General features: G+C 46.9%; 3 protein-coding genes and 1 long non-coding RNA gene across 4 annotated transcripts; 2 read left to right on the top strand and 2 right to left on the bottom strand.

The window, feature by feature from the left end:
• WDR91 (WD repeat domain 91) lies at positions 1–18,739 on the top strand. The gene is made up of 15 exons (XM_071551980.1): positions 1–163; positions 1,861–2,040; positions 3,060–3,267; positions 4,113–4,195; positions 6,376–6,500; positions 8,424–8,601; positions 8,877–9,035; positions 11,031–11,230; positions 11,662–11,812; positions 13,319–13,413; positions 13,723–13,891; positions 14,580–14,688; positions 16,177–16,289; positions 17,041–17,238; positions 18,107–18,739. Exons 1-15 carry the CDS (start codon positions 41–43, stop codon positions 18,269–18,271), a joined length of 2,256 nt encoding a protein of 751 aa, XP_071408081.1. The 5' UTR covers positions 1–40; the 3' UTR covers positions 18,272–18,739.
• Positions 18,740–20,401: 1,662 nt separating this feature from the next.
• On the top strand, positions 20,402–21,685 carry CYREN (cell cycle regulator of NHEJ). Its single transcript, XM_071549921.1, has 3 exons — positions 20,402–20,705; positions 20,817–20,886; positions 21,156–21,685. The coding sequence occupies exons 1-3, from the start codon at positions 20,578–20,580 to the stop codon at positions 21,396–21,398; spliced, it is 441 nt and encodes a 146-aa protein (XP_071406022.1). The 5' UTR covers positions 20,402–20,577; the 3' UTR covers positions 21,399–21,685.
• Positions 21,686–22,199: 514 nt separating this feature from the next.
• Positions 22,200–24,210, bottom strand: TMEM140 (transmembrane protein 140). The gene is given in 3 exon segments (XM_071551979.1): positions 22,200–22,624; positions 22,627–23,214; positions 24,103–24,210. Coding segments are annotated over 2 exon segments (621 nt in total). The 5' UTR covers positions 23,192–23,214; positions 24,103–24,210; the 3' UTR covers positions 22,200–22,568.
• A 24-nt stretch (positions 24,211–24,234) lies between these two features.
• On the bottom strand, positions 24,235–27,044 carry LOC139670382 (uncharacterized). Its single transcript, XR_011697478.1, has 3 exons — positions 26,904–27,044; positions 24,807–24,919; positions 24,235–24,297 (listed from the first exon to the last, which is right to left on the bottom strand). It is a non-coding gene; the product is annotated as an uncharacterized lncRNA (long non-coding RNA).
• Between the last annotated feature and the right edge of the window lie 697 nt (positions 27,045–27,741).

The following is a 27,741-nucleotide window of genomic DNA, read 5'->3' as shown; positions in this document are numbered from 1 at the left end:
TCCCGTGGGCGGGCGGAGCCGGCGGCGCCGTGGGGTCCCCATGGCGGCGGCTGCGGAGCGAACGGACGAGCTGGTGCGGGAGTATTTGCTCTTCCGCGGCTTCACCGCCACCCTGAAGCAGCTTGACGCCGAGATCAAGGCGGATCGGGAGAAGGGCTTCCGGGTGAGCGGCGGCAGCGTCCCTGTTGCCGGCGGGGCGCTAGGCGCGGGTGTCCCTCGGGGATGACGCGGTCCCCGGGCAGGCCACGGGCGCCGCTCCGCGCTCCCGGGGCTGGGCGAGGGGAGCGGGCCTGGCGGCGGCGGGGCAGCCCTCGGAGCCCCCGCGCTTCCCGCGGGAGCGGCCGCCCCCGCCCCGCCGAGCGCTACCGAACGGCGGGGCCCGGCCGGGCGCGCAGGGGGACCCCCGAGCCGCCCGGCCCCCGCTCGTGTGCGCGCCGGGACTGGCGGGGCATGTCAGCCGGGGAAAAGCTCCCCTGCTGCTTGGCTCCAGAGCGGCGTTAGCGCAGCGCACCGGGCTGCATCCCCTTGCTTAGTTTCCCAGTCTCGGACTTCAGTTCCCGGCCGTCCGCCCCGCGCCGGCGGTCGGCCTGGCCCTCCCGGGACTGCCGTCTGCTGACCCCGGGTCCGACCTGCAACCCACCGAAGGATTCTCAGCCTCGAGTCGAGGGGAACGGGGGAGAGCCGCGTATCGAGAGGGCAGCGGCAGGAAGGCATCTATTTGCCTGGATCCTTTCTTGGCCATGAGATTTTTGTCCAGCTGCTTTAGAACTCCGCTTTCTAGTTTGTGTGTCTCAAGTACCAGCAACCTTGACAAACGTATGGAGGTTGGCACAGAATTTGCTAGCCTCAAAAATACAGTTGCAGCCCTTTAGGTGAGCTTCGTGTTCCTGTAACAGCAGTTCTGGGCACTGAACATAGTGCTTTGAACAGTCAGATTTTATTTTAACCAGCAATACAACCACTACTTTTATCATTCATAAAGTATGTTGCTTTTATTTTTAAAACACCAGCACTTTGATAATGTTTAGAGATTGGCAAACAGTTGACTTAACTGGAATTATTGTCCAAGAAGGGGCTACTGGGGCCATGAACTTCAGTTTCCTTTATCTGTAGGAAGCTGCAGAGATAGAAGCTGGATGATGTCCTAAAACATTAACTGATGAGGGGAGAGAAAACCACATACTGAATAGCTTCAGTATAATTTTATACAGGGTGCAGTTTTGAGTTTTTTTCTGATGCCTGTCTTGGCAATCAGAAGTCACTAAACAAAAAATGTATTCCCACACCACCATTCTACCTTATTCATATGGCAAAAATCATTTTCAAAGAGACATAAAAATAATACTGTTGCCAAACTTTATGTCTGGCTTGTTAGTAGATGAAATTATTAAAGGTACTTCAAAGTTTACAAGATAACAGAACTGACTTCCTCTTTCTGTTGACTAAATATAGGGGATTTTTACTTTTTAGTCTAAAAAGAAAACTATTTTTTTCAGGTACTGCACTGTGTTTTCAACATTTAATCACAATACTACTTTTTTTTTTCATTATCAACTGACTTTTCAAAGAAGAAGAAAGTTCTGCTTGCTTGCGAAAAAGCCCATCAACTTGGTTTAACAAAATGTGGTATTTCTGTCAAAATCTCTTGTTCTATCATGTTTCTTTTCTTTAAAAAGTGCTACAGAGTGGAAGAATGCAAATACAACATGCAGAGTGTTTCCAGGATTAATTAAATAGCTAATGCATAAGTTGGATTGTACCATTTGTGCAGTTAAAGATTTTCAACAGTTAAGTTACAGAAAGCCTCTTGTGCCACAAGAGCCCTCAACGTGACTGCAGTCTTCCTTTTTGCCCCTTTAGGTGGATAAGATAGTGGACCAGCTGCAGCAGTTTGTTCAGAGCTATGATCTGGCTGCCCTGCGGGATTACTGGAGTTATCTGGACCGACGCCTTTTCAGCCGTTTGGAAGACGTGTACCGGCCAACAGTGAACAAGCTCAAAACCAGCTTATTCCGATACTACCTTGTCCATGCTATTCAGGTAGTGTTTGATTTTTCGGCTTCTATTTTATAAAGATATTGGTCTCTGAAAGCAGGGAATAAACTACGCTTGTGAGCTTCTGACAGGCCTGGTGGGTAAGGATCAAGTAATTCATGTGTCATGATCAGGAGTGTAGTAAGGAGTTTGATGCAGACTCACATGACAAGCCTGTGTGAAGGATAGGAAAACTTGGGCATGAGGGAAGCACAGTTAGCTGGGAGCAAGATATTCACTCTGACATGAAGGCAGGTTCTCTTCAGAAAGGATGGCAGTACTGCTAGCTCAGTCCTACTCAGCCTTTGTTAATAACTTGGGTATTGGCAGAGATCACAAGGTTCAAATTGGTACAAGGAAATGTGGGGAAAAACCCCCTGTCTTTTTGCTTGCTTTGAATAGAAAAGAGAATAATAAGCTTAAAGTGGAACAGATTATCTTGTTGAAAACTTGGGAAAGTCAGTGGAATATATTCTCCCTTTGATTCTTCCTCCTTGGTTCCAGTCCCTGACTGAAAATCTTGCTAATAGGTGTCAGTGGAGGAGTCAAAATCTAAGGCACATTTCCAGAAGCGCATTTTTTCACATTTTGTTTTGCTGTGTGCTTACACCGAGGTGTGTCAGCCCTGGTTGAATAATGTATCAGATGAAAACTTTTTAAGGCTACATCTGCTGTAGGGTTGAGTAGTTTGAAGTACATTTTGGTCCTGTTTATGAACACTCGTGGCTTATGTTAGTGCATGATCTGCAGTGGTTTACTTGAAATCAGTGTGCTTAGTGCACTTTGTCTCAGCCTTTAAACAAGATTGTGTTGACTAGAAAAAAGGTTGGATTAAGTGCATTTGTGAGCTCCTAGTGCATCTGAGATTCTTTTGTTTCCTTATAAATCTCTTAATTCTAGCCGCTTGCTGTGTCAGGTGGTGAAAGTAGTTGTCAATGTGTTCATTAACAGAGAGAAAATATTCTTAGACCTAATTGGGTAGCATTAATGGAAACATGAGCCCTTCTCTTCTTGCTGTATTTCAGAATGGCCGCAATGACAAGGCACAGGAGTTTTTCCTCAAACAGGCCTCTGAGCTCCAGAACCAGGTGGAGTGGAAGGATTGGTTTGTCCTGCCCTTCCTCCCTGCTCCGGACTCCAACCCCACCTTTGCTACCTATTTCTCGCGCCAGTGGGCAGATACATTTATTGTGTCTCTGCACAACTTCCTGAGTGTTTTATTTCAGTGCATGCATATCCTTTTTTGCAAATAATAGTTAAATCTCCCTTGCCCTGGTACAATACTGTTAACAGTGATGCCAAGAATATAGTATTACAGAACTTGGTGCTTTCAGGTGTTTGTTTAGAGCCAAGACTTAATAGGAAGCTAGTGTTTACCAGAGGATGTTGGAATAATTACTGCTCAATTATCTGATGATATGTTATATTCCCTGGGCACAAACAGTTGTGATTGTTGCTGATGCTGAAGTCAACCATATGCTAGTGATTAGAAAACTTGTGCACATTTTGTTCTGAAATGCTTTTACGCTTTGTTTGACACAGTACAAAACAGGCAAGCACCCTTGGGTCATAGTCCATAACTATTCTGGTATATTCTGCTAGACTCTTCTCTGAGTACATTATGTTCACAATATTGCCTAGTGACAGCTCACTACAGTAGAGCAGTTGATTGTTGGCAGAAATAAGTCTTTTGCCCCACACCGCAGAGTTCTGGCCTTACTTGTTTGCTGATGGGCAGGCTTACACTGCAGCTGGAATACAGCTCATCATGACCTATTTCTTCAAGGTACAGTAAAGTGGTAACAGGACCTGTCTTGTCCTCCACTTCCAGCTGTAAAAAAAAGTAATCTAAAAATCCTTACAAAGTCCACATGAAATAGTGTGTGCAACAGTAAAGTACAAAGCTGATTTAGGTAACTAAACTGTTGCTATCTTCGGGTTGTGCGTGTACTTACTGCTGGTTGTATGCATTGGGCAGCTTAGTTTTTGCAGTCAAATGGTTGGTATGGAGTGCTGGCCTTTAGAATTAAACCAGGCACACACAAGTTCTTGCCTTGATTTTCTTTAACATTCCTTACCAGTTCCAGTCATACTGAACTTTGAAGCAGAATGTCTCAGGAGCAGTCTCATACAAGAAGAAAATGAATCGTTGAGGCATAAGGTCAGAACTGCGGTCACTCTTTGCCTACTGACTGTGTGATACTGTGAGTTTTGTAAAATTGGTTCCATCCATTGAAGAATGTACTAACTGTTCAGTTTGCTGCAGTGATTCTAAGGCAGATTCTCTTAAATCCTTTGTTAGATTTATCTTTCAATTGTCTTCAGCAAACTTAGGTTTGTGATCATATTATGAAATGTCTGTTTAGAGTATTCCTGTCCCTCTGCTGTACATGACTGTCCCCCTCCCGGTGCTCTCTGACAGGTGGCTGGATATTATGAAAACTCCTTTTCTGCTATACTGCAAGTCAAGACAAGATGAAACTAGTAACAGGTTAATGGTGCATATCATAGAACTATTGAGTGGGTTGGAAGGGATATATGTTGCTGATTTTGTGTGTAAACTTGTGAATAGTATTCAGTCACTTGCAGATTTTAGCTGATAGAGCAATACAAGTAATACAAATGGGCAGTAAATTCTGGCAGGAGACAGAAAATGTTATTTCTGAAATCACCATTTCACCGTGTTTGACCTGCACTTAAAGCAATTTAAATCAGCTAATGGAAATGTTGCAAATGTCTTTCCCAGCTCTAGACCTTACGGGAAACCATAAGAAGGGTTGATCAGTTCAGTCAAAATGGTGATCCCCATGTCTTGTTTTTCACAGTATCATCAGCAGATGCTTAGAGGGTGTAAGAGTATGTAACACGGGTCAGTCGTTTCCCAGTATATCTTCCTGTCAGAGAGATTTGTGAAATTTGCAGTTCAAGAACTTTCTAAACTACACATCACATGTGGATGATCACATGCAAGTAGGGAGCCTTATTTATGTAAGCAGAATTTTAGTTTCTCTTCCTCAAACATACCAAGTAAAAGCTCTTTCTGTATGATTACTTCACTAAAGTGAGTTTGGTGCTTTACCTCCTGTGTTACAAGATATTATATTGTATGTTGTGCTTCTGTTTCAGCTGTTTTAGTAGCTGTTCTACACTGTCCTAAAAATGTTGACATAAAATAGAATAATTGATTTCAAAAAGAATGCAGGTTTTTTTGCGAAAGAAAAGTGAGATTTGTCACTGTGTACTGTGTGGAGTTAGTGGATCAGTCAGACAGGAGGGTTCTGCAAAGATGCTCAGTGAATAGGGACAGCAGCATAAAGTATGTTTTGAAACAGAGCTCTTCTCTTTCCTCCAATTTTATGCTCTTTACTCTTGGTGAAATTAAAGCTATGGTTTGTGTCTGGCATGTTGATTGATATAATTTACAGTCTGGATAAGGGTTTTCTGACAAATAGGCAGAGTTAAAATACGATTTTCCCTTTTGGAGAAACTGCTTAGGTCAGAAAAGGAAGCAGCTACCTATAGAAGACACGTTTAAATAAAAAATGTTGTGAATAAATATTGAATTTGATGGTAGCTGAAATTATGTATTGATTCTGTTTGACACCTTTGAAACAATGCAAATACATGAATAGCAAGCTAGATTTCTAAAGCTCATTTTTCTTCTTCTAATTTATTTCCTTAAATATTATGATAAAAAGTGAAAGAAGAATTTTATCTGAAACAAATGTACACAAAAGGCTGAGGAACTCTTTGTGTGAGTAAGAGCCATGGGCATAAACCACATCTGTCCCAGAAACCTGCATCCTGAGGTTCCTCTCTGCTACAGGAGAAAAAGAAAAATGTCGCTCCATAATGTGGAGATAAGTTTCACCGTTGTGCTTGGGAAGGAGATGTACAGGGTATGGAACTGGATTTCAGGGTGATGTGGTGAACCTTGCCAGTTCACCAAATCCGTGGCTGTGGGACGAAGATTACCTTCTAGGCTCCATGCCCGTACATCATTACTGTCTGTCACATGCATTGCCCTTAAGCTGCCTGCACTGAGAGTGACTCCTCAGCTCTGCCATGCCGGGCTCTTGTTTCCCAGCAGCATTAGTGTCCCCACAGCAACAGCCCAAGGAGAGGAGTGAAAGGTTTTAAGTTGGCTCCAGTTTCATGTGTGTAAAGTACTGATTGTTTTGACTACTTGGACTAAGGTGGTGCTCAGCCAGTCAGAGCAATTTTCTTCCTTCCCCACCCTTCTAGGGCTGATGAAATAAAAGGAGTAAACAACTTCAGTGAGTGGGAAGGAGATAAATCTCAGTGACCCTCTGTTTACTTGGCTCTTTTCTCTTGTTCTAGCTGTTTGCTCTGCAGGCTGAATCCTCCCGCATGAAGAAAGAGGAACTGGAGGTGGAACAAACAGTTGTGCACCACAAGTTGCCTGCATATGTGGCCAACATGGATCGACTAGGGGACTCTGAGCTGTGAGTGCCTGCAGGGGGAGACCTGGGGACAGGCTCAGCTGCTTTTGTTAGGTCAGGGAGGATCCTGGAGGATCATTTTCTTGTTCTCTGCCCTGGAAGTCAATGCAGAAAGACATCCAGGCAGAATTTCTGGTGAGCTAAGTGGGTTTAATGGGGAAATTCATGACAGGCGTCTCTCCCATCATTTGGGAGGTTCTTGCATACCAGTGAGAGCCCAAGCACACATGGAAGTGATTCTGCTGTGCTTTCAACTTTGAGCCAAGGTATTCTGGGCAGCCAGGGCACTGGTAGCAGTGCAGTACCTTGCAGAATTGCTCAAATGGAGTGGATTGTCTCTTGATTCCAATTTACTTTAGTGCCTGCAGTGCCACAGGAGAGTATCCTGTGCTATTTTGTAGCTACTGTATGAACCCCAAGGGATTCTTGTTACACAGAGATATTTTCTTGGTTTTGCAGTCAAGGGGAAAGGAACTTTTCTCCGAGGCTTAGTTATGTACAGAATTCCCCATAAACTTGCTGCAGTTAAAAGTGTGTTTTTGGATACATCTATTGTATGCCTATCTGTGGAAATTAGGCAACATGCACAATGATACACCTTTTTAAATTGTTTTTTAAACTATTTTTCCCCGCAGTACAGTGTCAGGCAAAGCAAGTCTGTGTTTGGATTCACTGTGTTAGGGCTTTTTTTCTTGCATTGAAAGGTTCTGAAAGCATATGTTGCTCAGCTACAGGGTATTAATAACACTGTGGCTTTGACTTTCTCATGTACTTCTTTCATTTGTATTCAGACAGGAGGAGGATTTGTCAAATTACCCTGTTGACAGTGACAAATAGAAGTTGTAGCAGATACCACAAACAAAGTGTTTTAGTCTAAAAGCGCAGTCTGATTGAATAGATTTAAGTGTCCATTGAACTATCTTGATAACTGCTCTGCACTCTTTGCACAGGACAGGCTACAGAGTTTAGTTTGTGATACATTTTTTTAGCTGTATGGAAAGCCCTGATGCTATCTGCACATGTGGGAGAGTGTGACATAAGGGATGGGATTATTTATTCCCATAATAATTTTTGTCCATTTGAATTAAAAAAAACTTGCCTAAGAAGTGGCATTTCTTGTTTATGCAGCTTGTCTCTTAATCTGAGGGCCAGTTCTGGTTCCTTTTTTCATGTCTGCTCAACCCCAAGCCCATCTTTGGCAGAATAGTTCCTTCCTTGAAGAGTGGATAGACACAGTGAAGGTTATTGTATTCCCTTTCCCCTTGCTGCCACACTGCTCTAAGAGGAAGCTGCAGCAGAGTGAGGTCAGACAGCTGTGTTCTGGGAAGCAGCTGCTGCTCTTGGCATTGTGGGCTGAGAAGGGAGGTGTTTGTAATTACAGAACTGTGCCATAACTCTCATATTTTCTTTGGGTCCAGATTTTGAGATACTGGGAGCCTGTGCTGTAAAATTGCTGAATGCAGCTTGCTGAATGCCTCTCTAAAGGTGTTCAGTGAAACTCTGGATAATGAATGTTTCTCAAAGTAGATTTCTTTTATGCTTTGAATTGGGAATCCCAGTTGAACAGGTTCTTTAGAAAACTGGATTCCACTGCCTTTTCCTTAGGGTATTTCTAAACTAAGCAGATGATGTGAAAGGAGTTTTAGGTGGCCTTATAGGGGATTCAGCAACAGTTGAGCCCACTGTCTCAGTGGTATATCTGAGAAGTGAGCTTTTAGTTACAGTAATTATAATGATCTGCTCCAGGCACTAACAGGATGATTTCAAACAGTTTTTTTAATGCATAGTAGTCTGCTGGCTTGGAAATTAACATCTGTCTCCAAGTGGTTCAAACAGCTTCACTTACTGGGTGGTCTTTGATCAGGTTGCCTTGCTACACTTTCATATTCCATTTGGTGGTGTTTTGTTTGATTTTTTTTTCATTAGTGATATGACCTGCAATCAGAGGAGTACAGCACATTCTCTTCAGTCCCGGGGAGGCTTTTTGTCTTCTTTTCTCTCCCAAAGTAAAAAGGCCCCATCCAGACCAGCCCATACGAGTGGAGCTTCTCCAACGCAAACTGGTAGTGTGCTGCTAGGGAAGAAAGAACCAATAAATCACCAGGTAATTAGCAGCTGCGATCACTGAAAGTTGCTCAGTCTCTAAGGAGTTAACTTGTTGCACGGCACTGTCCAAGCTTTTGCTTCCACCTGAAAAAATGAAATGTCCTTCCCTGCCTGGCAGTGTATGCTGGGCCTGAATGCAGCACAAGAACAGCTGTCATTTTCTGGGGGCTTGTGGAGCCTTCCAGGTGCTTGGTTTCTTTGCTGCCTCATTTGCTCTTTGTTCTGCAGTGTAGCACAAGCATAACTTTGCCCAGTCGTTTCTCTGCCTTCCAGAGTGCCAAAGGAAAAGAAGGAACAGTGAGCTGTAAGGATGGGAAGAGCCACTTCACTGGTTTAGTGTCAGGCGAGTCAAGTTCCCTGCAGCAGCGGCAGAAGCGCTTGCAAGAGCATGGGAAGGAAAGGAAGGAACTGCTGTCAAAAGGGACCTTCCAGGTACTGATCAACACTGCAAAGCTGGGAAGCAGAAGGCTGGTATTTCTGTAAAACTAAGTGGTAAAACAAATTCAAGTGTTTCCCTTAAGCTTCTGAATCTCTACACAGAACTAACTGTATCAAAGGTATCTGTAGTTAATCAAGTCTCATTTCAAATGGAAGAAAAGTTGTCAAAAGACAAAAGTCACAATCTTTTTCAACAGCCTGGTCCTGAGGGTGGTATGCTTCATTCACCTTAATGGTTATATTCAAATACCTTGTTAAAATCCCCATTCCTCAGTGGCAATGAACTTGACCCACCCATCTACCCAAGTGAGTTCTCTTCCGGTGGCTTCTTATTCAGATTTGTGCAAGCTCTTTGTAATATAGATGAAAGCTGATGGAAAGTGTTCCTGCTTAGGAGTGGAAATCTCTTTCCTAGCAACATTTACTTTTTGGAATTTTTTGCACTTAGGTTGCAGTTTTGCCTGGGGGTGTGCTCTGCTTTCACATCTAAGGAAATAATAAATCTGTGTCCTGGAATTTAACTGCTGAAGGTCAGCAGGCTACTCCTGTTCACCTGTGTGTTCAGTCTGGCTTTCAGCAGCCATGTTGTTAAAGAATACAGAGCACAGGAGGAATGATGGCAACATGTCAGCCATGTTTATTCTGGCTATATGAGACACTCTGCCGTGGGGGAGAGACAGTGCTTGGAGGCTGTGTCCTGTTGGCCAGTATGTGTGTCTGTTCTGAGTCTGGGAGCAGTGCTTAAGTTACTCCATCACTCAGCATTCAAGGCCTGGAGAGAACTTTTTTTCTTTATGGTTCATCTAAAACACTCTAAACATTGGTTGGAAAATTGCAAAGCCCAATTTCCCAATAAATTTCCTTTGCCTTTGCTTTTTCTGCAATGTTCCAGGTTAAGGCAGTGTTCTGGGCCTTTATAAAAATTAGTTCTAGTGCTCTTAGGGAAGCTTGATACTATTCAGCTTTCTCTTGTTCTCAAAGCATGTGAGCAAAAAGGAAAATGAAAGGTTTCTTTCACATGAGTGTTGTTACCTCCCCACATTAACTGAGAGAATCATTCTTGGATTGATATCCCAATCTTTTCCATCTCTGTGATTTCAGATTATTTGATTATGCAGTGTTTGATCCATTGGTCCTGATGTGAAGCTACTGTAAGTTAGGCAAGCATGTGTTAGGGAACAAGGATTTGAAACCATCAATACCATTTTGGGACATGTAATTTTCAGAGGATGGTTTCACTAAAGAATGCTTGCAGATGTTTTACTGGCTTATGTGCTGTATCTGCCTTTTGTTTACCTTCTGATGGCAAGGGAAGACTAAGCTGCTTCCAAACATTTCTGTGTGCTACAGTGCAGATCTTGTTTCATCCAGATACCTTCACCTTGTAAAACTCCATTTGTTCTGTCTGCCCCATCAAATTGGATTCTAAGCTTCTGCATTTATGTGTCAACTCTACTGTTGTCATCAGGCAGTTGGCTGCAGTGGTGGCTCCAGCGCACACTGTAAATCTCTGGCAGACAAGGATAATCCATCCACTGGGCCTTAAGATCCAACAAGAGTTTTTGTACAGGTTTGCTGCACTGCAGATTATACAGACTTAACTTACATTGCCAAATGCAAGAATTCCTTGAAATACGTTAATTTACTTGGGAATCTGCGCTCTAATGGCATCTAATAGGCCTCTGATATTGGCTAAGGTATGCCAGAAATGCTGCATTTCCATTAATTCTTACAGTAAAGTATATAGCTGGGCATATGGAGGGGGATATAAGGGACTCTGCAACTAAGCAGGCCATATTAAATGGTGCAATTGTGCAGAACACTATCCTTGTGCTCAGAAAAGTCCCTGGAAGAAGGAGTGTTGGGCTGACAGTGCTTCTGTTTTGTTGCAGCTTCTTTTTTCTTTTTCTCCCAGCAGGCTGGGGTGGCTGAGGCGCTTGATATGGAGCTGCCGGTTCCTTGTATTTCACACAGGATTTCTTCCTTCAGGGCCAAAGTGCTGAGAAGAAAACAGATACTGGCATAGCTGAGACAGAAACATGCTCGGAGCCACAGGCTGAGCAAACAGAGACTTCAGCCAAAATGCCTACCAGCAGTGCAGAGGCTGTGGGAGTTCGACAGGAACAGCCTTTCATTGTCCTGAGCCAGGAGGAGTATGGGGAGCACCATTCATCCATCATGTACTGCAGGTAATGGACTGTCAGAAGCCTCTGCAGAAGGACCATCTGTGTCTGGCCTCTTTCTCCTAGCCCCTGTTCTGTCCAGCACACTGTGCATGTACTCTTGGTTGTCGGGCAGTCAAGTTGGTGTGACTGAAAATAGCCTGTAGCTTATGCAGTGAGAATTGACAGAGATTTTTGTGACTGGGAGGTGCTAGCCAGGAAGAAACTGCTTTGGAAAGCAGGATGGTATTGCTTAAGGGCATTACACTTTACATCTGGAGTGCAATGTGCCTCATTGTGCCAGTTACTGTGAACTGAGTGGGAGGTGGTGCAAGGAAGTTCTGATTCCTGCAGAAGGAACTGGCGTGTGGTCAGAAAAGGAGGGTTTAGTGGGGTATCTACTTGCATCTAAGAACTGGAGGAAGAAAAATATCCTGTTGGTCTCATTCTACACACAGGGTTGATTGTTCTGGACGGAGAGTGGCCAGCTTGGATGTGGATGGGGTCATCAAAGTATGGTCTTTTAACCCCATAATGCAAACTAAAGCTTCATCGATTTCCAAATCTCCATTGCTGTCTCTGGAATGGGCGACTAAGCGTGATCGGCTGGTGAGTAGTGTGTGTGTGGAGGCTGGAGAGATGCAGCAGATGATTTGGGGCTGTGTTGCTACGTGTGTTGCATGTTAATTGCTAGACAGCTGCATTGTGGGTAAGAGCAGGGCAATGGTTAGTTTCCAGTGTTAGTGGAACATGGGGAACAAAAGCCTTTATGGTCTAAAACTAGAGTGGGAGTGTACTCTGTGTATTGAGCAAGGAATTCACCACCACTTCAGGTTGCCCTAAAACAGAAGTTCCCACGCTGCATTGTGGGTACAGTTTTGGGATAGAAGTAGTTCCTTTGAGAGAAGTGCCTGCCTTCAGCCACTTGTAAAGACAGGCAGAGGCAACCTGTTGCAACAGCTGAGAGCTGTGGAGCTTTACTCACACCCTGAGCCACCAGCAGAAAGGGGGAAACGGATATGGTGGTGGCATTTTATGGTGGTGGCATTTTATGGTGGTACTTACCTGTGCACGTGTGAAAAGGGCTCCATGGCTAGTTTTATACTGGTGTCTTAAGAGTTTGAGGGTTTGTGTGTGCATAAGGAGCTTGGAGCTTGTTCAAATAACATGGCAGTTTAAATGTTTCCTATACCCCTTCTTCTCTAGTTCTCTTACTAGAGAGGAGCCTTAAATTATATGCAGTCTTCTGAGTCCTAGAACTGTTGCTAGTGTTTCTTGCCCTCCCTTGGCAAAGGGACAAGGCTGTGTGAGAAGGCAGGCCTGCAACTGAGACAATATTCTTCACATTCTGGCACTGGCTGTGTGTTGCTTGCTAACCCCAAAATGCCACCTGTGAAGAGCTGATGCTGCAGCTTGTCCTTTTCTTTTGCTCTTAGAAAGCAAGTTGTCTGTGCAGTTGTTGCACTTTGCTTGTTATGTTGATGTTTCTTCTGCTTTGTTGAATTCATTTCCTGCTTGCATATAGAAAGATTCTTCTTTCAGAAATCTAGGTGGGTTTCACCAGAAAATTAGTCACTGAAGTGACAAGAATCTGGCTTGCTCAGTTTTCTAATGCAACCCTCCATGATTTAAATTTTAATTTAAATTGTAACACTGCCGATAAATTATGTTTGAGCCCTTCTGGATTATTTCATTCTCCCATGGATGAAAGGAAGTGGCTTCTACTTGATTTTTTTTCTTTAGCATAGAATTAACAATCTTAAATTTCCCTTTCCTTGCTCCTCTAGATATTGAGACTTCATATGTGTTTTGCATCCTATAGTGTTGAGCCATGATCTAGAAAGTGGTGTTCATGCCACCTTGGTGCATATTAGATCTTTTTCTGACTGGAAAGCAGGGCTTTTACTCTGACGTCTGTGGCTCTGGGGTAGTCCTACTCAGTGTGTTTGCAAAGGATGACAGGATGTACCCTAATGGGGGTACATCCATAGTGTATGGATGTATAAATAGAAATGAATTAATGCATAAATAGAAAAAAAATTAGTAAATGTTTTTACTTGTTGGACACCATCATTTGTACTGCTCACTCATATTCTACTCCTTGCTGGTTTCAAGCTATTGCTTGGCAGTGGGGTTGGAACAGTTCGTCTTTATGACACAGAAGCGAAGAAGAATCTCTGTGAAATCAGCATTGATGAAGACATGCCCAGGTATCTCTGGAATACTGTTTTTGGTATATATAAATGATTGGTTTTGACAGTGAACATCTCAATGTTCCTACTGCTTTTTTGCACCTGTAGGACTAGCTAGCCTTCTTCCAGAGGGCAGTCCCTGTCTGAGCTGTGTAAACTTCTCAGTTAAATGGCAGACACTCAAAATCTGTCTAAGTACATGAATACTGCCCTCTTTTACAGTGCACCCTGTCTTGCAGGATATTAATGGGAGAGCTCGTATTTGGGTGCTGTGTTTAAATGCAGCTGCTGGAGAGAGGCAATTCAGACTATGTGCCTGTGTTTCAGGATCCTCTCACTTGGCTGCAGCCCAAGTGGTGCCTCTTTTGTTTGTTCTGCGGCAGCCCAGAGTGCCGTCTCCCACGTGGACTTCTCAGTAGTCAATTCTGGGGGCAAAAGCATGAACCAAGTTCCTGGGAAGCTGCTGCTGTGGGACACTAAGACGATGAAGCAGCAGGTACTTGCTGAGTTTCTTTCCTTTCTCAGTCTGCTTGCTGAGAATGAGTGTCTTCTGTTACAATGAATAGGAGCCCTCTTTCTATATTATGCTTTCTTTCCAATACCCTTCTTTTTCCTCCTTCCTCCTTTCCCCTTGATTACATTCAGGATAAAAATAAATCATGTAAGTAGCTGCTGGCCTTAGTTGTTTTTTTTTTGTTAGTGTGTTGCAGTTTTTTTGAGGGATTCTTCAAAATAGTCCATAGCCTTGTTTCTATCCTGCCTACACAGTTTGTGACTGGAAATATCCCAAGTGGGGATTGAATGATGCTTTGCTCAGGCTTCCTCCAGTTGAGCTATACTGAAGGGTTTTTGTTTCTGCTGTTTCCCTTGCCCCCATCCTGTTTTTCAGTGAAGTGCTGTCTCTGAGATGTAGGAAAAAGCAACACACTCAAGCTAATGCCTGCTAGAAGGTGGTTTTGCAATCTTGAACCCATGACCAAGAAAGCTGTGACTTGGTAAATTGCTGATTTAATGTCACAGTAAAATGTCAGTGCCAGCCTTGAAGTCTGTAATCATTAGAGGTGTAAGGCTCCAAACTGGAGGAGACCTTGCTGCTAGATACCATGTTCCTCCAGCCCCTGGAGATCAGCTCTTCAGCACCCCCAGCTCTGTTTCTCGGCATTAATGCAGACTTTCCCTTCCAGCTGCAGTTCTCCCTGGAGCCTGAGCCCATTGCTATTAACTGCACAGCCTTCAACCACAATGGCAACCTGCTGGTCACCGGGGCTGCAGATGGGATTGTTCGTCTCTTTGGTATGGCAAAAAAGGACCTGGGGGTACTGGATGATAACCAGCTGTGAAGCCAGGTGGCCATGGCTGGCATCCTGGCTTCTATCACAAATAGTGTGGCCTGCAGTACTAGGGAAGTGATTGTCCCCCACTGGTGAGGCTACACCTCAAATACTGTGTTCAGTTTTGGGCCCCTCACCACAAGAACAATATTGTGGGGCTGGGGCATGTCCAAAGAACAAAAACAAAGCTGGTAAAGGGTCTGGAGCACAAGTCTCATGAGGAGCACCTGCAGAAGCTGGGGGTGTTTAGCCTAGAGAGAAAGAGACTGAGGGGAGACCTAATTGCTTTCTACAACTACCTGAAAAGACGTTGCAGCCAGGTGGGCATTGGTCTCTTCTCCCAAGTAACAAGGGATAGGGAAGAGAAAACAACCTCAAGCTGCATCAGAGGAGGTTTAGTTTGGATATTAGGAAAACTTCTGTCACCAAAAGGGTTGTCAAGCACTGGAAGAGGCTGCCCAGGAAAGTGCTGGGATCACTCTCTGGAAGTATTTAAAAGATGTATAGATTTGGCACTTAGGGACATTGCTTAGTGGTGGACTTGGCAGTGTTAGGATAATGGTTGAGCCCGTTGGTCTTGGAGGTCTTTCCTAACTGAAATGATTATATGATTCTATGAAACTGGGCAGCAAGGTGGCTCCTAGTCCTCAGCTGGCTGCCCTTAGCACCCTTCTGCTGGCTGGGAAGCAGCTATGAAATATGCCTGAACACCAAGGTGGAAGCTATTTTCGCTTCTCCGTAGTAGCTCTCAGAAGTCAATTGACAAAAATTTTTTGGAGGACATTGGCTGGAGACCTTGGTAGTGCTGCTGGATTTGTTGTTTCTCTCCTGGTGAGGAGTAGAGTTAACCTGCCCTTGAGCCATAGGTTCTTGGTTTATACTAGATAGCAGTACCTCTGCTAGAAGCTGAGTCTTGAGGAAAGCAATTAATGTGTGACCTTCCATTTGAAGGCAATGGATTCACATCACTCCTACTTCCCTGAGCATTTTTTTCTCAGGTTTTGTCCTCTTCAGCCTGTCCTTGTGATAAAGGCAGTTTGGACTTCTCTTGCCTGTGAATGAGGAATCTGCTTTTGGCACAGGTACTAGCTGGAGGCTGCAGCCCCAGGTCTGTGGGAGGACAGAGCTCACAGCAGCTGTGAGTGGATGGGATAAAAAGGGGAGGAGAGGTACCAGTGAGGCTTAGGATGCAGAATGCATGCAGTTGATAGTGAGAAGCCCTGTAAAGCTGGAGGGAAGAATTGAGTAGTTACAGGCAATGGGGTTTTTTTGCCAAAGTGAAAGTGATATGCTGAAGTACAAGCACAGTGTGCTGGAATTGGATTGTGCTCCCCCAGGCTGGTTTAGAGGTCTGGGACAGAGACCTTAGGATCATAAAAGAACAAAAGACCTCTCTTCACCTCAGCTGTGTGTGAGTACAAGGAGTGTTTAGTACTGGTTCTCCCCTCAGATATGCAGCAGCATGAGTGCGCCATGAGCTGGAAGGCACATGATGGGGAAGTCTACTCCGTTGAGTTCAGCTATGATGAGAACACAGTCTACAGCATAGGCGAGGATGGCAAGGTAGGCAGTGGGTGAACTTCTACTTGTCAGCTTCTACTGACAGTGAGATCCCTTCTGGAGTCTTCTTTGTATGATGGGGCCAGTAATAAAAATATGCTTAGAATCTGGACAATCTGTGGGCTGCTAACTGTAATCTTTGGCTGTGCAGTACTACCCTGCTCCATGCAGACTCTGCAGGGAGTGTGGCTGAAAAGTTATTAGCAGCTGGAGCTGTCCTGGATGTTGTCTGCAAATCCTACTGTTGGTGACATTCCCTTCCTAGGTGTAGTCCATCTGAAGATGACCTTTCTGTGCCCCTGAGATCATAACATTTGCGATTGTGAATCTGGGATTCACAGGGATGCAGATCCTTGACCATTTTGCGTAAATCTCCCTGTCGGCAGCAATCTGTTGCTTACAATAAATGCTTCAGTTTCTGCAGTTCCACAGTTCTCAGCAGTAGAGGTGTGGCCTAGGGATGGAGCCACCTGCCAGAAGATGTCGGGCCTTGGCTGAGGAGAGTGAAGTGAATTCTCACCAGGATACCGCATGCATAGGCAGCAGTGCTTGTGGAAGGCAGGGCATCGGTTTGCCTGGATTCTTACAGCCTTTGCAGCCTGTGTTTTATTAATATAGCCACTTAGATATAGATGTCAAAATGCCATCTGTTTATGAGGAGTAGCCACTTGGCTTAAAAACAACAAATGGCCACTCTACTTTCATCCTAGTTAATTTCACTACAGGCTCTTGTCATCTCTTTTTCTCATTCTAGTTTATTCAGTGGAATATTCACAAGAGTGGCTTGAAGGTGTCTGAGTATGACCTTCCCAGTGAAGCTACAGGTCCATTTGTTCTGTCTGGGTACAGCGGCTACAAGCAAGTCCAGTTCCCACGAGGACGGCTTTTTGCTTTTGACTCTGAGGGCAATTATATGTTGACATGTTCTTCTACTGGGGGAGTAATTTTTAAGGTAAGTCTTAGAAGGGATTGGGGGTACTCTTACATAGCCATACAAGCTTTCATTAATTACAAGGGTGAAACAGCAGCCACTGGAAGTTCTCAAGCACCACCTGCCCATCCTTGCTCTGTGATAATTGTTGCTCAGTTTCACAGTGTGCATTTTAGCAGTGTGGAGTGTTCAGCAGGTGCTTGGGTCCTCTGTGTGTAGCTGGAGTATGTGTGCTCCTTCTTCTTAAAGTTTAGCTATGGCAGTTTTCCTTAATGTCCAAGTACTTAGGACAAGGTTTTACTTATTTTTTTTATATATGGATGCATACCAGTTCAATGAAAATTGTGATTGTTGACTGATGCTCATCTTTAATCTTCCTTGTGTGCTTGCTATGTTAGACCCAGCTTGATTCTCTCCCATTACTGTTTACTGAAATGAACCGTAAGGCTGAGTAGTTCCAAGTACAAAAATTTCTGTGCCTCTGTAACAAGTGGTTACTGATCACATGCTGCTTGCCTTCTCTTAAGTATAAGCCGTTGCAAAGCAGATTAGATGAAATATTTACTTTGCATGTGGGGCACTCACTGAACTAATGTGAGCTTTAGCTCAGGCTTTCTTGTTTCTCATCAGTGTGTGCTCTTGTTCAATTACTGCAGTTCAGCTGATACCAGAAGTTGAGCTGCTTGAGAACATGTGCTTCTATTGTGAGACTGGAAACTTCCTTTCTCATGTGCACTACACACATCTCAATATCTCTCTGACTTCGTGCTTAATTGTGCATGCTGTTAGAGATATGGAGTCTGTAGCAGGCTTTGGCTTTTCTCATTGGATGCATTGTCCCCACTGCAGAAACTTATCTCCTTAAAATCGTATGCTTTCTTGCTTTTAGTTAAATGGTGAGGAAAAGGTTCTGGAAAGCTGCCTTTCCCTGGGAGGACACCGAGCTCCTGTTGTCACAGTGGATTGGAGCACAGCCATGGACTGCGGGACCTGTCTCACTGCCTCTATGGATGGGAAGATTAAATTAACAACCTTACTGGCTCAAAAGTCTTAACCTGGACAGTACTGAAGGGAAAGAGCTACAGGCTTGAAAAAAACAGTGTTAACTCTACAGGAACAAAGTGTGTGGGAGAGAAGGCAAAGCAAAGTCCCTGTTCTCATTGTAGCTTTTGCCTCTTGACAAATGCATTTGCCAAACCACTGTGCAATAGGATGCCGGTAGGGGACTGGATCAGTGGCAGCACTGGAAAATAAGTCTCCACTGATCCATTATGGCAGCTAGGCTTCCTTCTGTTAGTCTTGAGTAGCGCACGGCTGCAAGGCTGTTTGGGTCACATCAGGGGTTCTGCAGAAGAAGGTGAGGCTGGAAGAGGCAAGCATGAGGCAGCACAGTGCATGATGGTAAGATGACTCAAACTGGAAAGGTTGATGCGAAAACTATTCTTTCGATATAACATTTGTTGTTATGATTTTGTTTGTTTGGATTTTTTTCCATAAAAAGAAAATATTCCCTTGCACTTGAGCTCCGTGCTTTGTTCAGCTGTTGGTGCAAAACATGGAGGGTGGCTGGGGCAGTGATGTACCAAGAGTCTCCTGCATGAAGAAAAGGCCCTTGTGCTTTCACCAGGTGCTTTTTGGCACCAACAGCTGCACACCAGAGGGAACCAGACATCCATGAATAAAAATAATTGCATTTGGATGTACTCTTTTTCCTTGCCACAGATATGTGCTACCAACTACAGTAAAGATCCTGAGTTAGACTTTGCAATGCTTGTGTTGGAGTTCAGAAGCTAAGTAATGCCTAGCTGCTACCTCATGGTGGATAGGGGGAGGGAGAGTCAAAACCAGTCTGGCCCTGTACAGGGTTCTGTCACTTGAACTGTCTCTCACCCTGCACCCTCCAACATCAGGGAAAGTGCTGGGTTCTGGTACTGCACAGTCTCTGAAGGGACTAAGATAATGTTTCATCTGCTTACACGTTGCCACAGAGCATTCTGCTGCTTATGTCCTTGGCCTGTATTGAGAGTTTATGGTACTGTTCTTCTTTGGCAGGTCACACACTCTACTGGGAAACGAACAGCCACTCATGAGCCAAATGGGTAGCCATATGCATAGACAGCTGCTAAAGGGTAACAGTACTGGATACTGAAATCCTCACTACAGGCATACTCACTCTATAGGTACCTGTTATCCATAGAGTAATTTGCTCTGGCTGACTATAGTCTCTCATCTGATAACCCCCACCCTGCATTTCAAGGACCTCAGAGATTAACAAGATCCCTGGCAGACATCTAAATACAGGGTTTCTACATCAGTGGGATGCAATACTCATGGTGCAGCTGCTCTGTGTGACAATCCAAGGCAGATGTCTCCTCATTGCAGTGCTGACTTTGAATGGCTTCAGAAATTCCCATGCTTAGGCTGAGGACTCGAGAATTTAGAAATCTCAAGAGGGAGCATTTGTTGGCCTTCAAAAGGCCAAGACAGGCTGCAGCTGCATTCTAAGCCCTGCAGGGTTGACTGCATTGCATAGATGTTTTTGAATTTAGTATTACATAATTACAGACTCGTTTGGGTTGGAAGGGACCGTGAAGATCATCTAGTTCCAGCTGCCCTGCCAGGGCCAGGGATGCACCTTCTGCCAGACCTGGCTGGTCAAAGCCCCATCGCGCCTGGCTTTGAACACTTCCGTGAATGTTCACCTTCTTCCTGGTGTTATCTTCTAACAACACTTGATGAAGGGTCAGTTGAGATTCTGTAGAGAAACCACTTTCAGGTTTGCTTCATAAGTAGGACTAAAAACAAAAAAACCCCAAACTACCAGGGAAACAAAGCATTAAAATTAAAAATGTACTCCAGCTCAAGGCTGCTATGCAAAATGATGCATTAATAGAACAGAGATACTGTGCCGGAAGCCTGGAGGGAAGGAACGAACATTATGTTTTGCTAGAACAATCCTCAAACAGGCTTTATTCCTAAGGGGGTCTTTACTCTGTACCATTTCCGGGCTCCTTTCCTTCCCATCGTAGCCCCGCCGCTCCGGCACAGACGCGCTGCAGGGGAAGCTGTGCCCGCGGAGGCCGCCGGGCCTGGCAGGCGTCCCAAACGCGCCGAGTGCTCCGCAGCCGGCCCAGAGCCCTGCTTGCTCCTTGCTGGAACACTGAGGGACGCCAGGCCTTACTGGCTGCCTGCCCGCCTCCGTCGCCTCCCGCCGCGCGTAATCAAGCACCTCGGGGCTGTCGGGTGGCTCGGGGCTGCCTTTCCACGTGCCCAGCGCTCCCGGTCGAGCGAGGAAGCGGTTCGGATCCCGGGCGGAAGCTGCGCCCCCGGCACGCCCCTGTCCCGGTTCCCGGGTGGGGGATGGCGGCGGGGGCGCGGCGGCGCCAGCTCCCGGCCTGGATGGGGGCGGCGGGAGCCGGGCGGGCGGCGGTGGCGCCGTCCCCCGAGGCCGGGCGGCGGCGGCGGCGACGGGCGGCGGCAGGGCGCAGGTAGCGGCGCCGGGGCGGAGATGCGGCGGCAGGGCGCAGGGAGCGGCGCCGGGGCGGGGGCGGCGAGCCCCGGGCGCTGCCCACGCTGAGCGTCCCACCTGCGCGGTCCAGGGCGGCGGCGGTGGTGTATTGTATGAACGAGGCGGAGCTGGTGGAGGTGGCCTTGGCGGTCCTGGCCGAGGTGAGCCGGGACCTCCGGGGGCCGGGACGCGGCCCGGGCCGTAAGCAAGCGCGGGCGGGCGGCAGCGCTCCGGGCGGCCCCTCTGCCGCGGGGCGGGGCAGGGCGGGGGGCATTGACGGGTGCCGCCAGCATTCCGGGTCCCCTTTTGGCTTTCCCAGCAGCTCAGCTGCCTTGGCACCCGCCCACAGAACCACCCTCCACCGCGGGCCTGGGGTGCTCCCGGGGTGAAGTCACGCACGGCCGGGTCTGCTTGTTTTCCCTTTGGTCAGAATCTACAGTGCGAGGAAAGCGAAGAGACAGCCCGGTCCGGGAGCGAAGAGGAGCAAGACCTCCAGCCAACACCAAACGAGGCTCCTGCAAGCACGGCCAGCACGGGGGAAGGCAGTGACCACAGTCAGGCGCTTCCATCCCCTCCTGATGCGGGTAGTGCTGGTGCCGATGCAGAGAGCACAGGCGGGGAGAACTCTGAGGATGACGTTCTGAAGTACGTCAGGGAGATTTTTTTCAGCTAATATCTCCTCTGTGGCTCCCCAGGAGTAGAGGGGACAGTGGGGTGGGTGTCCCTTCCAATGGCCCTGAGGACAGTGGGAGGAGGGCCTTGAGTGGCCTGTGTTATCTGCTGTGTTGGTGCACTATGGAGTTGGTAGGATACCCATGAAGGCTGGAGGAGGAAAGGAAAGAAGCACTCACTTCTCACAGTCTCTGCTGGGTTCAATGGGATTTGACTCCAGATTCGGATGTGTAAATTTCTGTTTGGCATCTCAGAGCATGGACAGATTAAAGATGACATTTGGATTTCTCTGAGTGTCCCTTTGATGGGTTAGTGTTGGGACTGGAGGGGAGCAGGGAGTTGCTGACCTGAAAGGTCTTTCCTGGTTCTGCAGAGCTGCAAAGTCATGGTTCAGCTTTGGGGGCTCTTTTATCTCTGAGGTCTCTCTGACAGCTGCAGCAGGGCCAGGCTGAATTTGCCGCCAGACTCCAACAATCCTCCCATGGCTGAGAAAGACATGGGTGGGAACAGACCAGCAGGGGCCAGCATTGTCCTGTGAGGCCAGGTGTGAGAGCCTTTACTGAAATGGAATGTGCTGAAGGAGTGCTGCATGCAGCAACACACCAGGGCATGGTTGCACATGAGCCTTTGGACTAAGGATCAAATTCTTACCAGTGACTAAAGCTGTGTGGGGATTATTAATTTAAATCAGGTTAATGATAGCTCTTGCATCTTCTACACTACCAAGTCTCAGTGGGCAGGACCTGTGAGAGTATGCAGCAAATTGTGGCAGCCAAAGACAAAGAGGCACAGCTTGCAGGTGTCACACACAAAAGATAGTTTATTAAATCACTCTATGAAGAAAGGAAAAAGAAGGTAAAAGTAAAAGCTAACTCTAACTTCAAATTACACAATATATATTCTTAAATCCCACCCATAGCCCAGTCTTATAGGTTGAATCACAGTGTCCATAAACCTCATTACAGCTTTTAATTGGATGACACTTTCTGGACAGATGTTCACTCCTGTGAGAAAACTTATCTCTACAACATTCTTCTCATGGGCAGGCTGACCCAAAACCTTCTCATCTTCCTTTGTTTTTGCTAGCTTGTTGGTCTTTCTCTCAGAACTAATCCAGCACCTGCCAGTAGGCCTCAGAATCTGCCCGCAGTTCCAAAACCCCTCTCTCAACTCAAAAATCCTTCTTTTCCTCCACAAGGACCTTCTCAGTTAAAGGGTTTTGATATTGTGGGTGTGCTTGGCCCAGCTAAGGTACATAGTGGAAGTGACAATCTGGAGCAGTAGCAGAGCCAGAGTCCCAAGCAGTGCCAGGAAGCCCCCAGTGAAATCAGAGGGCTGAATCCACTGTGAGGTTTGTAAAAGAAACGTAACCAGGCCTCCAGACAGAATTACCATCTGGATAACGTGGTAGATGAAGATCATCTTCCAATCCTCCCTCTGCTCTGTGCACTTCACATTTACAACAAAAAGGGGGTAGAAAAGGCTGAAGGCCAGGCAGGCATACACACAAACTGTGGCTACCTTCCATTTTAGTAGGCTGATGCCCATCATCTGTAGATGCTTGTAGTCCAAGCACTGTAGCTCCCCAACTGTCTCATTCCACAGGCAGAAGTTGTAAAAGCCAATGCGTTTCTCAGGGAGGTTGACCAGGTTTCCGACTTCATACACCAGTGCGTAGATCATCAAGGCCAAGGTCCCAGCAGCCTCGAGGAGACTCAGCACAAAGAGCAGATACCCAGTACATCTCTGTTGCAGCAGACCCATTCTGGTGCCCACATGCTTTCTTGGTACCATGGTAAAGCCTGCTGTGGGGATGCCTGTTGCAAAACACGAAAAGGGGATCCCTCGGTTATTGCCTGTTATGGCACCCTTCCCAAAATGTGCTCTGAGCCTGTGTCACTGGAGTCTAGGGACTCCCCTTGCAAACAGAACTGGAGCATCACAGTCCTGCTTAGGACTGTGCTGCACATGCATTACTGGGTCGAGGGGGGTGCATTTGGTACATTTTTGGTCACAGCAAATGTGGCTTAAGGATGTCCCATGTGTGGACCAGCACTGGGAGGACGGTATGACTCAATCCCACACATACTCCTTGTGCCATGGTCTTGTGTTGAACAAGAGAGGCATTTGTCAGCAAACCACAGTGACAGGAAAGCAAAACTGCTGTGTGACAAGAAAGGGATTAACTATTCTGGGAAAATGCTTTTTTTTCAGATTTGGTCAGAGAAAAACACCTCTTGTGATCTTTGGACTATTAAGTTAAAGAAGAAGGGGTTAAGAGCTATTCTGAGGAAATGCTTTTCTTTCAGTTTTGATCAGACAAAGACGTATCTTGTGATCTTTGGACTACTGAGTAAAATGCAGGCACGACAGGATCTGAATTGCAGGGCTCCCATTGCCTCCCTGCCCCTGTCCTATAGCTCTGGGACACCTGGTGCCATCAACGCCACCTGTTTCCAGCATCTGAGCTCCATGTGCACCTGAGGTCCTTGCATGCCCTTAGAATTCTGAGCACAGCAGGACTGATTGTCTGCAGCTCTGCTCCCACCACTGAGGCTGGCAGACAATGGTGCTCCTCTGTCATGGCTGCCTGAGGACCAATGCTCCACACAGACAGGCGCCCAGCTCAGAGAGGCACCCTGCATTCACCTGCAGCCATGCACCCTCCTCTGGGGCCCAAGGACATGAGTGCTACTGAGACAGACCTGTGATTGCTGTCCTCCTTGCTCCTCTCTCAGACTGCTTGGCAAACCCAAGACTGCTCCTCTTCCAGAAATCTGAACTGCCCTCAGTGCCCTCTTGCAGACTTCTGTTTCACGCTGAAAAACAGGGAAGTGGCATCAGGAAGGGGTATCACTGGCTGAAGAGCCACATGGCATCACAGCAGTGGCCACCCAGATCTGCAAAGAGGCACAAACAGGACAAAGAGCTTGATGATCTTTGCTTCAAGCTCAGCCTCTGCCTTGAGGCTTTGCAAATAACTCTTCCTCCCTTTGACAAGCATTATCTCCTGAGAATCATTTACTACTTCACTTCAAGAAGTTCACAGTCGTCCTGCCGTCCCTCCTCTGTTGTCTGTTGCCTGGTAGGATATCATCCTGATGTCCTGGATGTCCTCTAGGCCACCACCCAAAGCTGCTTGTGGATTTGGTACAGCCCCTGAGTTTTCAGAGTGCCACAGAGACTCCTCTGAATTTGTACCTGGTGCCTGGCTGCAGTGCTAGTGACTTGAGACCCTTCAGCATCCCCCTCCCACTCCCTTTCTCTCCCTGGATACTGGGAAGTGGGCACCTCTGTTTAATGAGCACAGAGATATGGCTGCTCTGTCTCAAATTCCTCCTCCACACAGTCATGGCTAGGAGCAGCACACACACATCATGGAACAGGGGTTACAGCATCAGGCACCAACCTGTCCACTTTCCCTGATGACTCTTCCCTTACTTCTTGTAGCTTCCCTTGGAGTTCTTCTTCAGAGCAGGCTTCTGGAAAGACTGGAAGGTCACATCAAGGATGCCCATTGTTCTGAATTTACAATGAAGACACAAGCAACCAGGAAAGTATTCAGAAGGTGCTGCAGAGTAAGACCTCAGGCACATGTAATTTCACCATGATTTCTCTTGCCTGTGATACTGCTCCTTGATCTGTGTTACACATGATCTCCTGCAGCCAGGCATTGCTGCTTTTCCTCTCCCTGTTCCACAAGGGCTCATGCCATCCACTGTTCTCCCTGCTGTCCTGCCTCACAGTCCTCAGAGTGAGAACAAGCTGTATTTGGAGGGGACTCTTGGTTAGCTGACCAGCTCCTCAGAGACTTTTGTTAGAGCTGGGACCAGTACAGCCCAGCCAACTCCTAGCCCTGCCCACCCGCCAACCCTTGCTGTCATATTTCTTTAGACCTGTTTCCTAAAAAAAGGCAGGCTTGTAGAAATACAGACTTTTTGTTCAATCATCTCATGTGTACTTCCCCAACATCCATAAAATATAAAAGCTATTAAAATTGTCCTAGTTGCACATGTTTACTAGAGATGGGACAGAGAATTAAATTCCTAGCAGGTTTGTGGATATATATGGCAGGAGTCGAGGACAGCCACCTCAGAGACCCTGGGCTGCTGTGTGATCTCTGCATATACAGGATCCTAGGGAAACCCCATGGAATCTCTGCCCTCTGCTTTGCTTTGCTTTGAGGCTCATGTCTTTAAGGACATATTTTCTTTTTCCAGCAATGCACCTCTGTTCACTGCCAAATTGCAGGCAGCTTTGCCCCTCAGTTTCCTGTTGCCTTCCCAGCCAGCCCAGCAGGTAAATCTTTGTCCCTTTATGTGACTGACAGGGCCAGAAACATGCCTGGAGTGGGTGCCTTGTGCCAGCTGGGTAGAGAACACATGGGTGGACTGAAGGTGATGTATGGTTTGGCAGTGAAGCCTCAGACCTGGCACTCTGTGACCAGCGCAGCCACAGACATAGTATCTGTGAGCTCTGCAGCTTGTCTTTGAGGCAGGGTTGAGAGCAGCCTGGCTGAGAAGCAAGAGCTGTCACCCAGTGTACAGCTGGGTTTCCCCCAAACATCTGGAGCCTCACTGCCTCTAAGGAGGTGCCTGTGCCTTTGGACAGGAGACTCTGGCTCTTCCTCAAATGTGTGAGAAAGAGGAACCTGAGCATGGCACAGCAAGCCCCAGCCTGGATTCAGCCTCCTTTTTTTCTGGGCAGGCATCGCTGGAAACACTGGGTTTCACCATAAGAGAGCTTTGTGCCTGTCTCCCTGGATAGAGATAGGCTCCATGTACCTGACTCAGGAGGTCCCCTGGGGTGTCTGTGTGGGATATGTGGCTCATAGACACCCTCTGTGCTGTTGGGACTTCACTACTCCTTCCTCTGCTCCTCGTAGGCAGGTAAGCACCTTCCCAGGCTGGGGCTGTGCTTCCTCCAGTAAGCTACTGGGAGTGCCTGGGCAAAGGTGGCAGGAAGGCACACAGCAATGCCACAGAATCTGGCCACCGTGCAGGGTCACACATCTGTGGTGGAGCCACCGGATGCCACTGCAGTGGCGCTGAAGGGGCAAGGGAATGGGCACATTCTCTTTCACTAGAGAGCCCCCGAGAAAACTTAACTTTCCTGTATCCCTTCTCCCCTGGCTGTTGCGGGGAGAAGTGCTGTGCAAGAATGGTGGGAAAGGAAGGCAGCTTTGGGCTTGGCACGTTTCCTTCAAGACACCTGCCCCGCCCCCACCCTCCTCGGCTTCCCTGAAACCTCTTTCTCTGGCAGGATTAGCTGCAGAGAAACCATAGGTGAAGAAAAGCTACTGACAAGCTAAGGATTCTGGCAAACAGAAATCAACCAGCGGCAAACGGAACAGACTGCAGAAGAACTGCCCTTGAACTCCTCCTTACGGCCAGGGAAGGACCAGCTCCCACCAAGACACTTGCACCCTGCAACACCACTTCTTCTAGAGATGCCCCCGAGTGCCAATGGCGCTAAAAAGGTGGGGGACTCGGTGGGGGATACTTACAGGCTCCCCATCTGACTGAGTGCGGAGCTGAGACACGCTGGAGAAGGCTGAGGTGGTGACCTGGGGGATCTCGTGCTGGTCTGTGTATCCTGCCGGGTGCTGTGCTGGCTGAGCTCTGACAACACAACCAGCTGCTGTTGTGTCACTTGCAGCTCTGTGCTTTCTGTTTCGATTTTAAGGGCTCCTAAATGTGCTCCTCCCTGATAAGAATCATCTAAATATGCACAAGAAAACAAGCCAAGCTCAGCCACCGCAATCCGACCCAAGGGGAGGTTTGCACTTACTTCTTCCACCTGTGCTCACCAGCGCTTGTAACTGACTGGGCCACGAACGTTGTGTTACTCAAGGAGCTTGGGTGTTCGTGAGGGCCTAGATAAGTTTGTTTTGTTTGGACATGTGTTTAGAGGTGACTGGCCGTCCCAGCGCCGATCCCAATACCACAGCACTGTCAGAGTGCACTGAGAACATTGCCCTGCTTGCACTTTAAACGCTGATCCCTGCCCTCTGCTTCCCAGACTCAGCATCACCTCATCTGCCTCCTTGCCTGCAGACACCCTGCCTACGCAGGGAAAGTGGAAAGATGCCTGCTATTACAGGATATCTTTGAAACCTCGAGTGATGGAAGGGGCAGAACTCTCATTCCTTTAGCACTCCTGCCTAGATCCAGAACCCTTTGTCCTATTAGCAGCCTTTGTGGTGTGTCTGTTTAGGAGAGCTGTATGTTAGGGGTTCATACACTGAGAGTGAAGAGATCAGTACCTGCCCCTCTGCTTCCTCATGAGGATGCTGAAGACCGCAATGAGGTTTCCTCTCAGTCTCCTCTTCCCCAGGCTGAATA

This window comes from Pithys albifrons, chromosome 3, assembly GCF_047495875.1.
Source record: "Pithys albifrons albifrons isolate INPA30051 chromosome 3, PitAlb_v1, whole genome shotgun sequence".
Taxonomy (NCBI): domain Eukaryota; kingdom Metazoa; phylum Chordata; class Aves; order Passeriformes; family Thamnophilidae; genus Pithys; species Pithys albifrons.
This window is presented reverse-complemented; position numbering and strand designations above follow the sequence as displayed.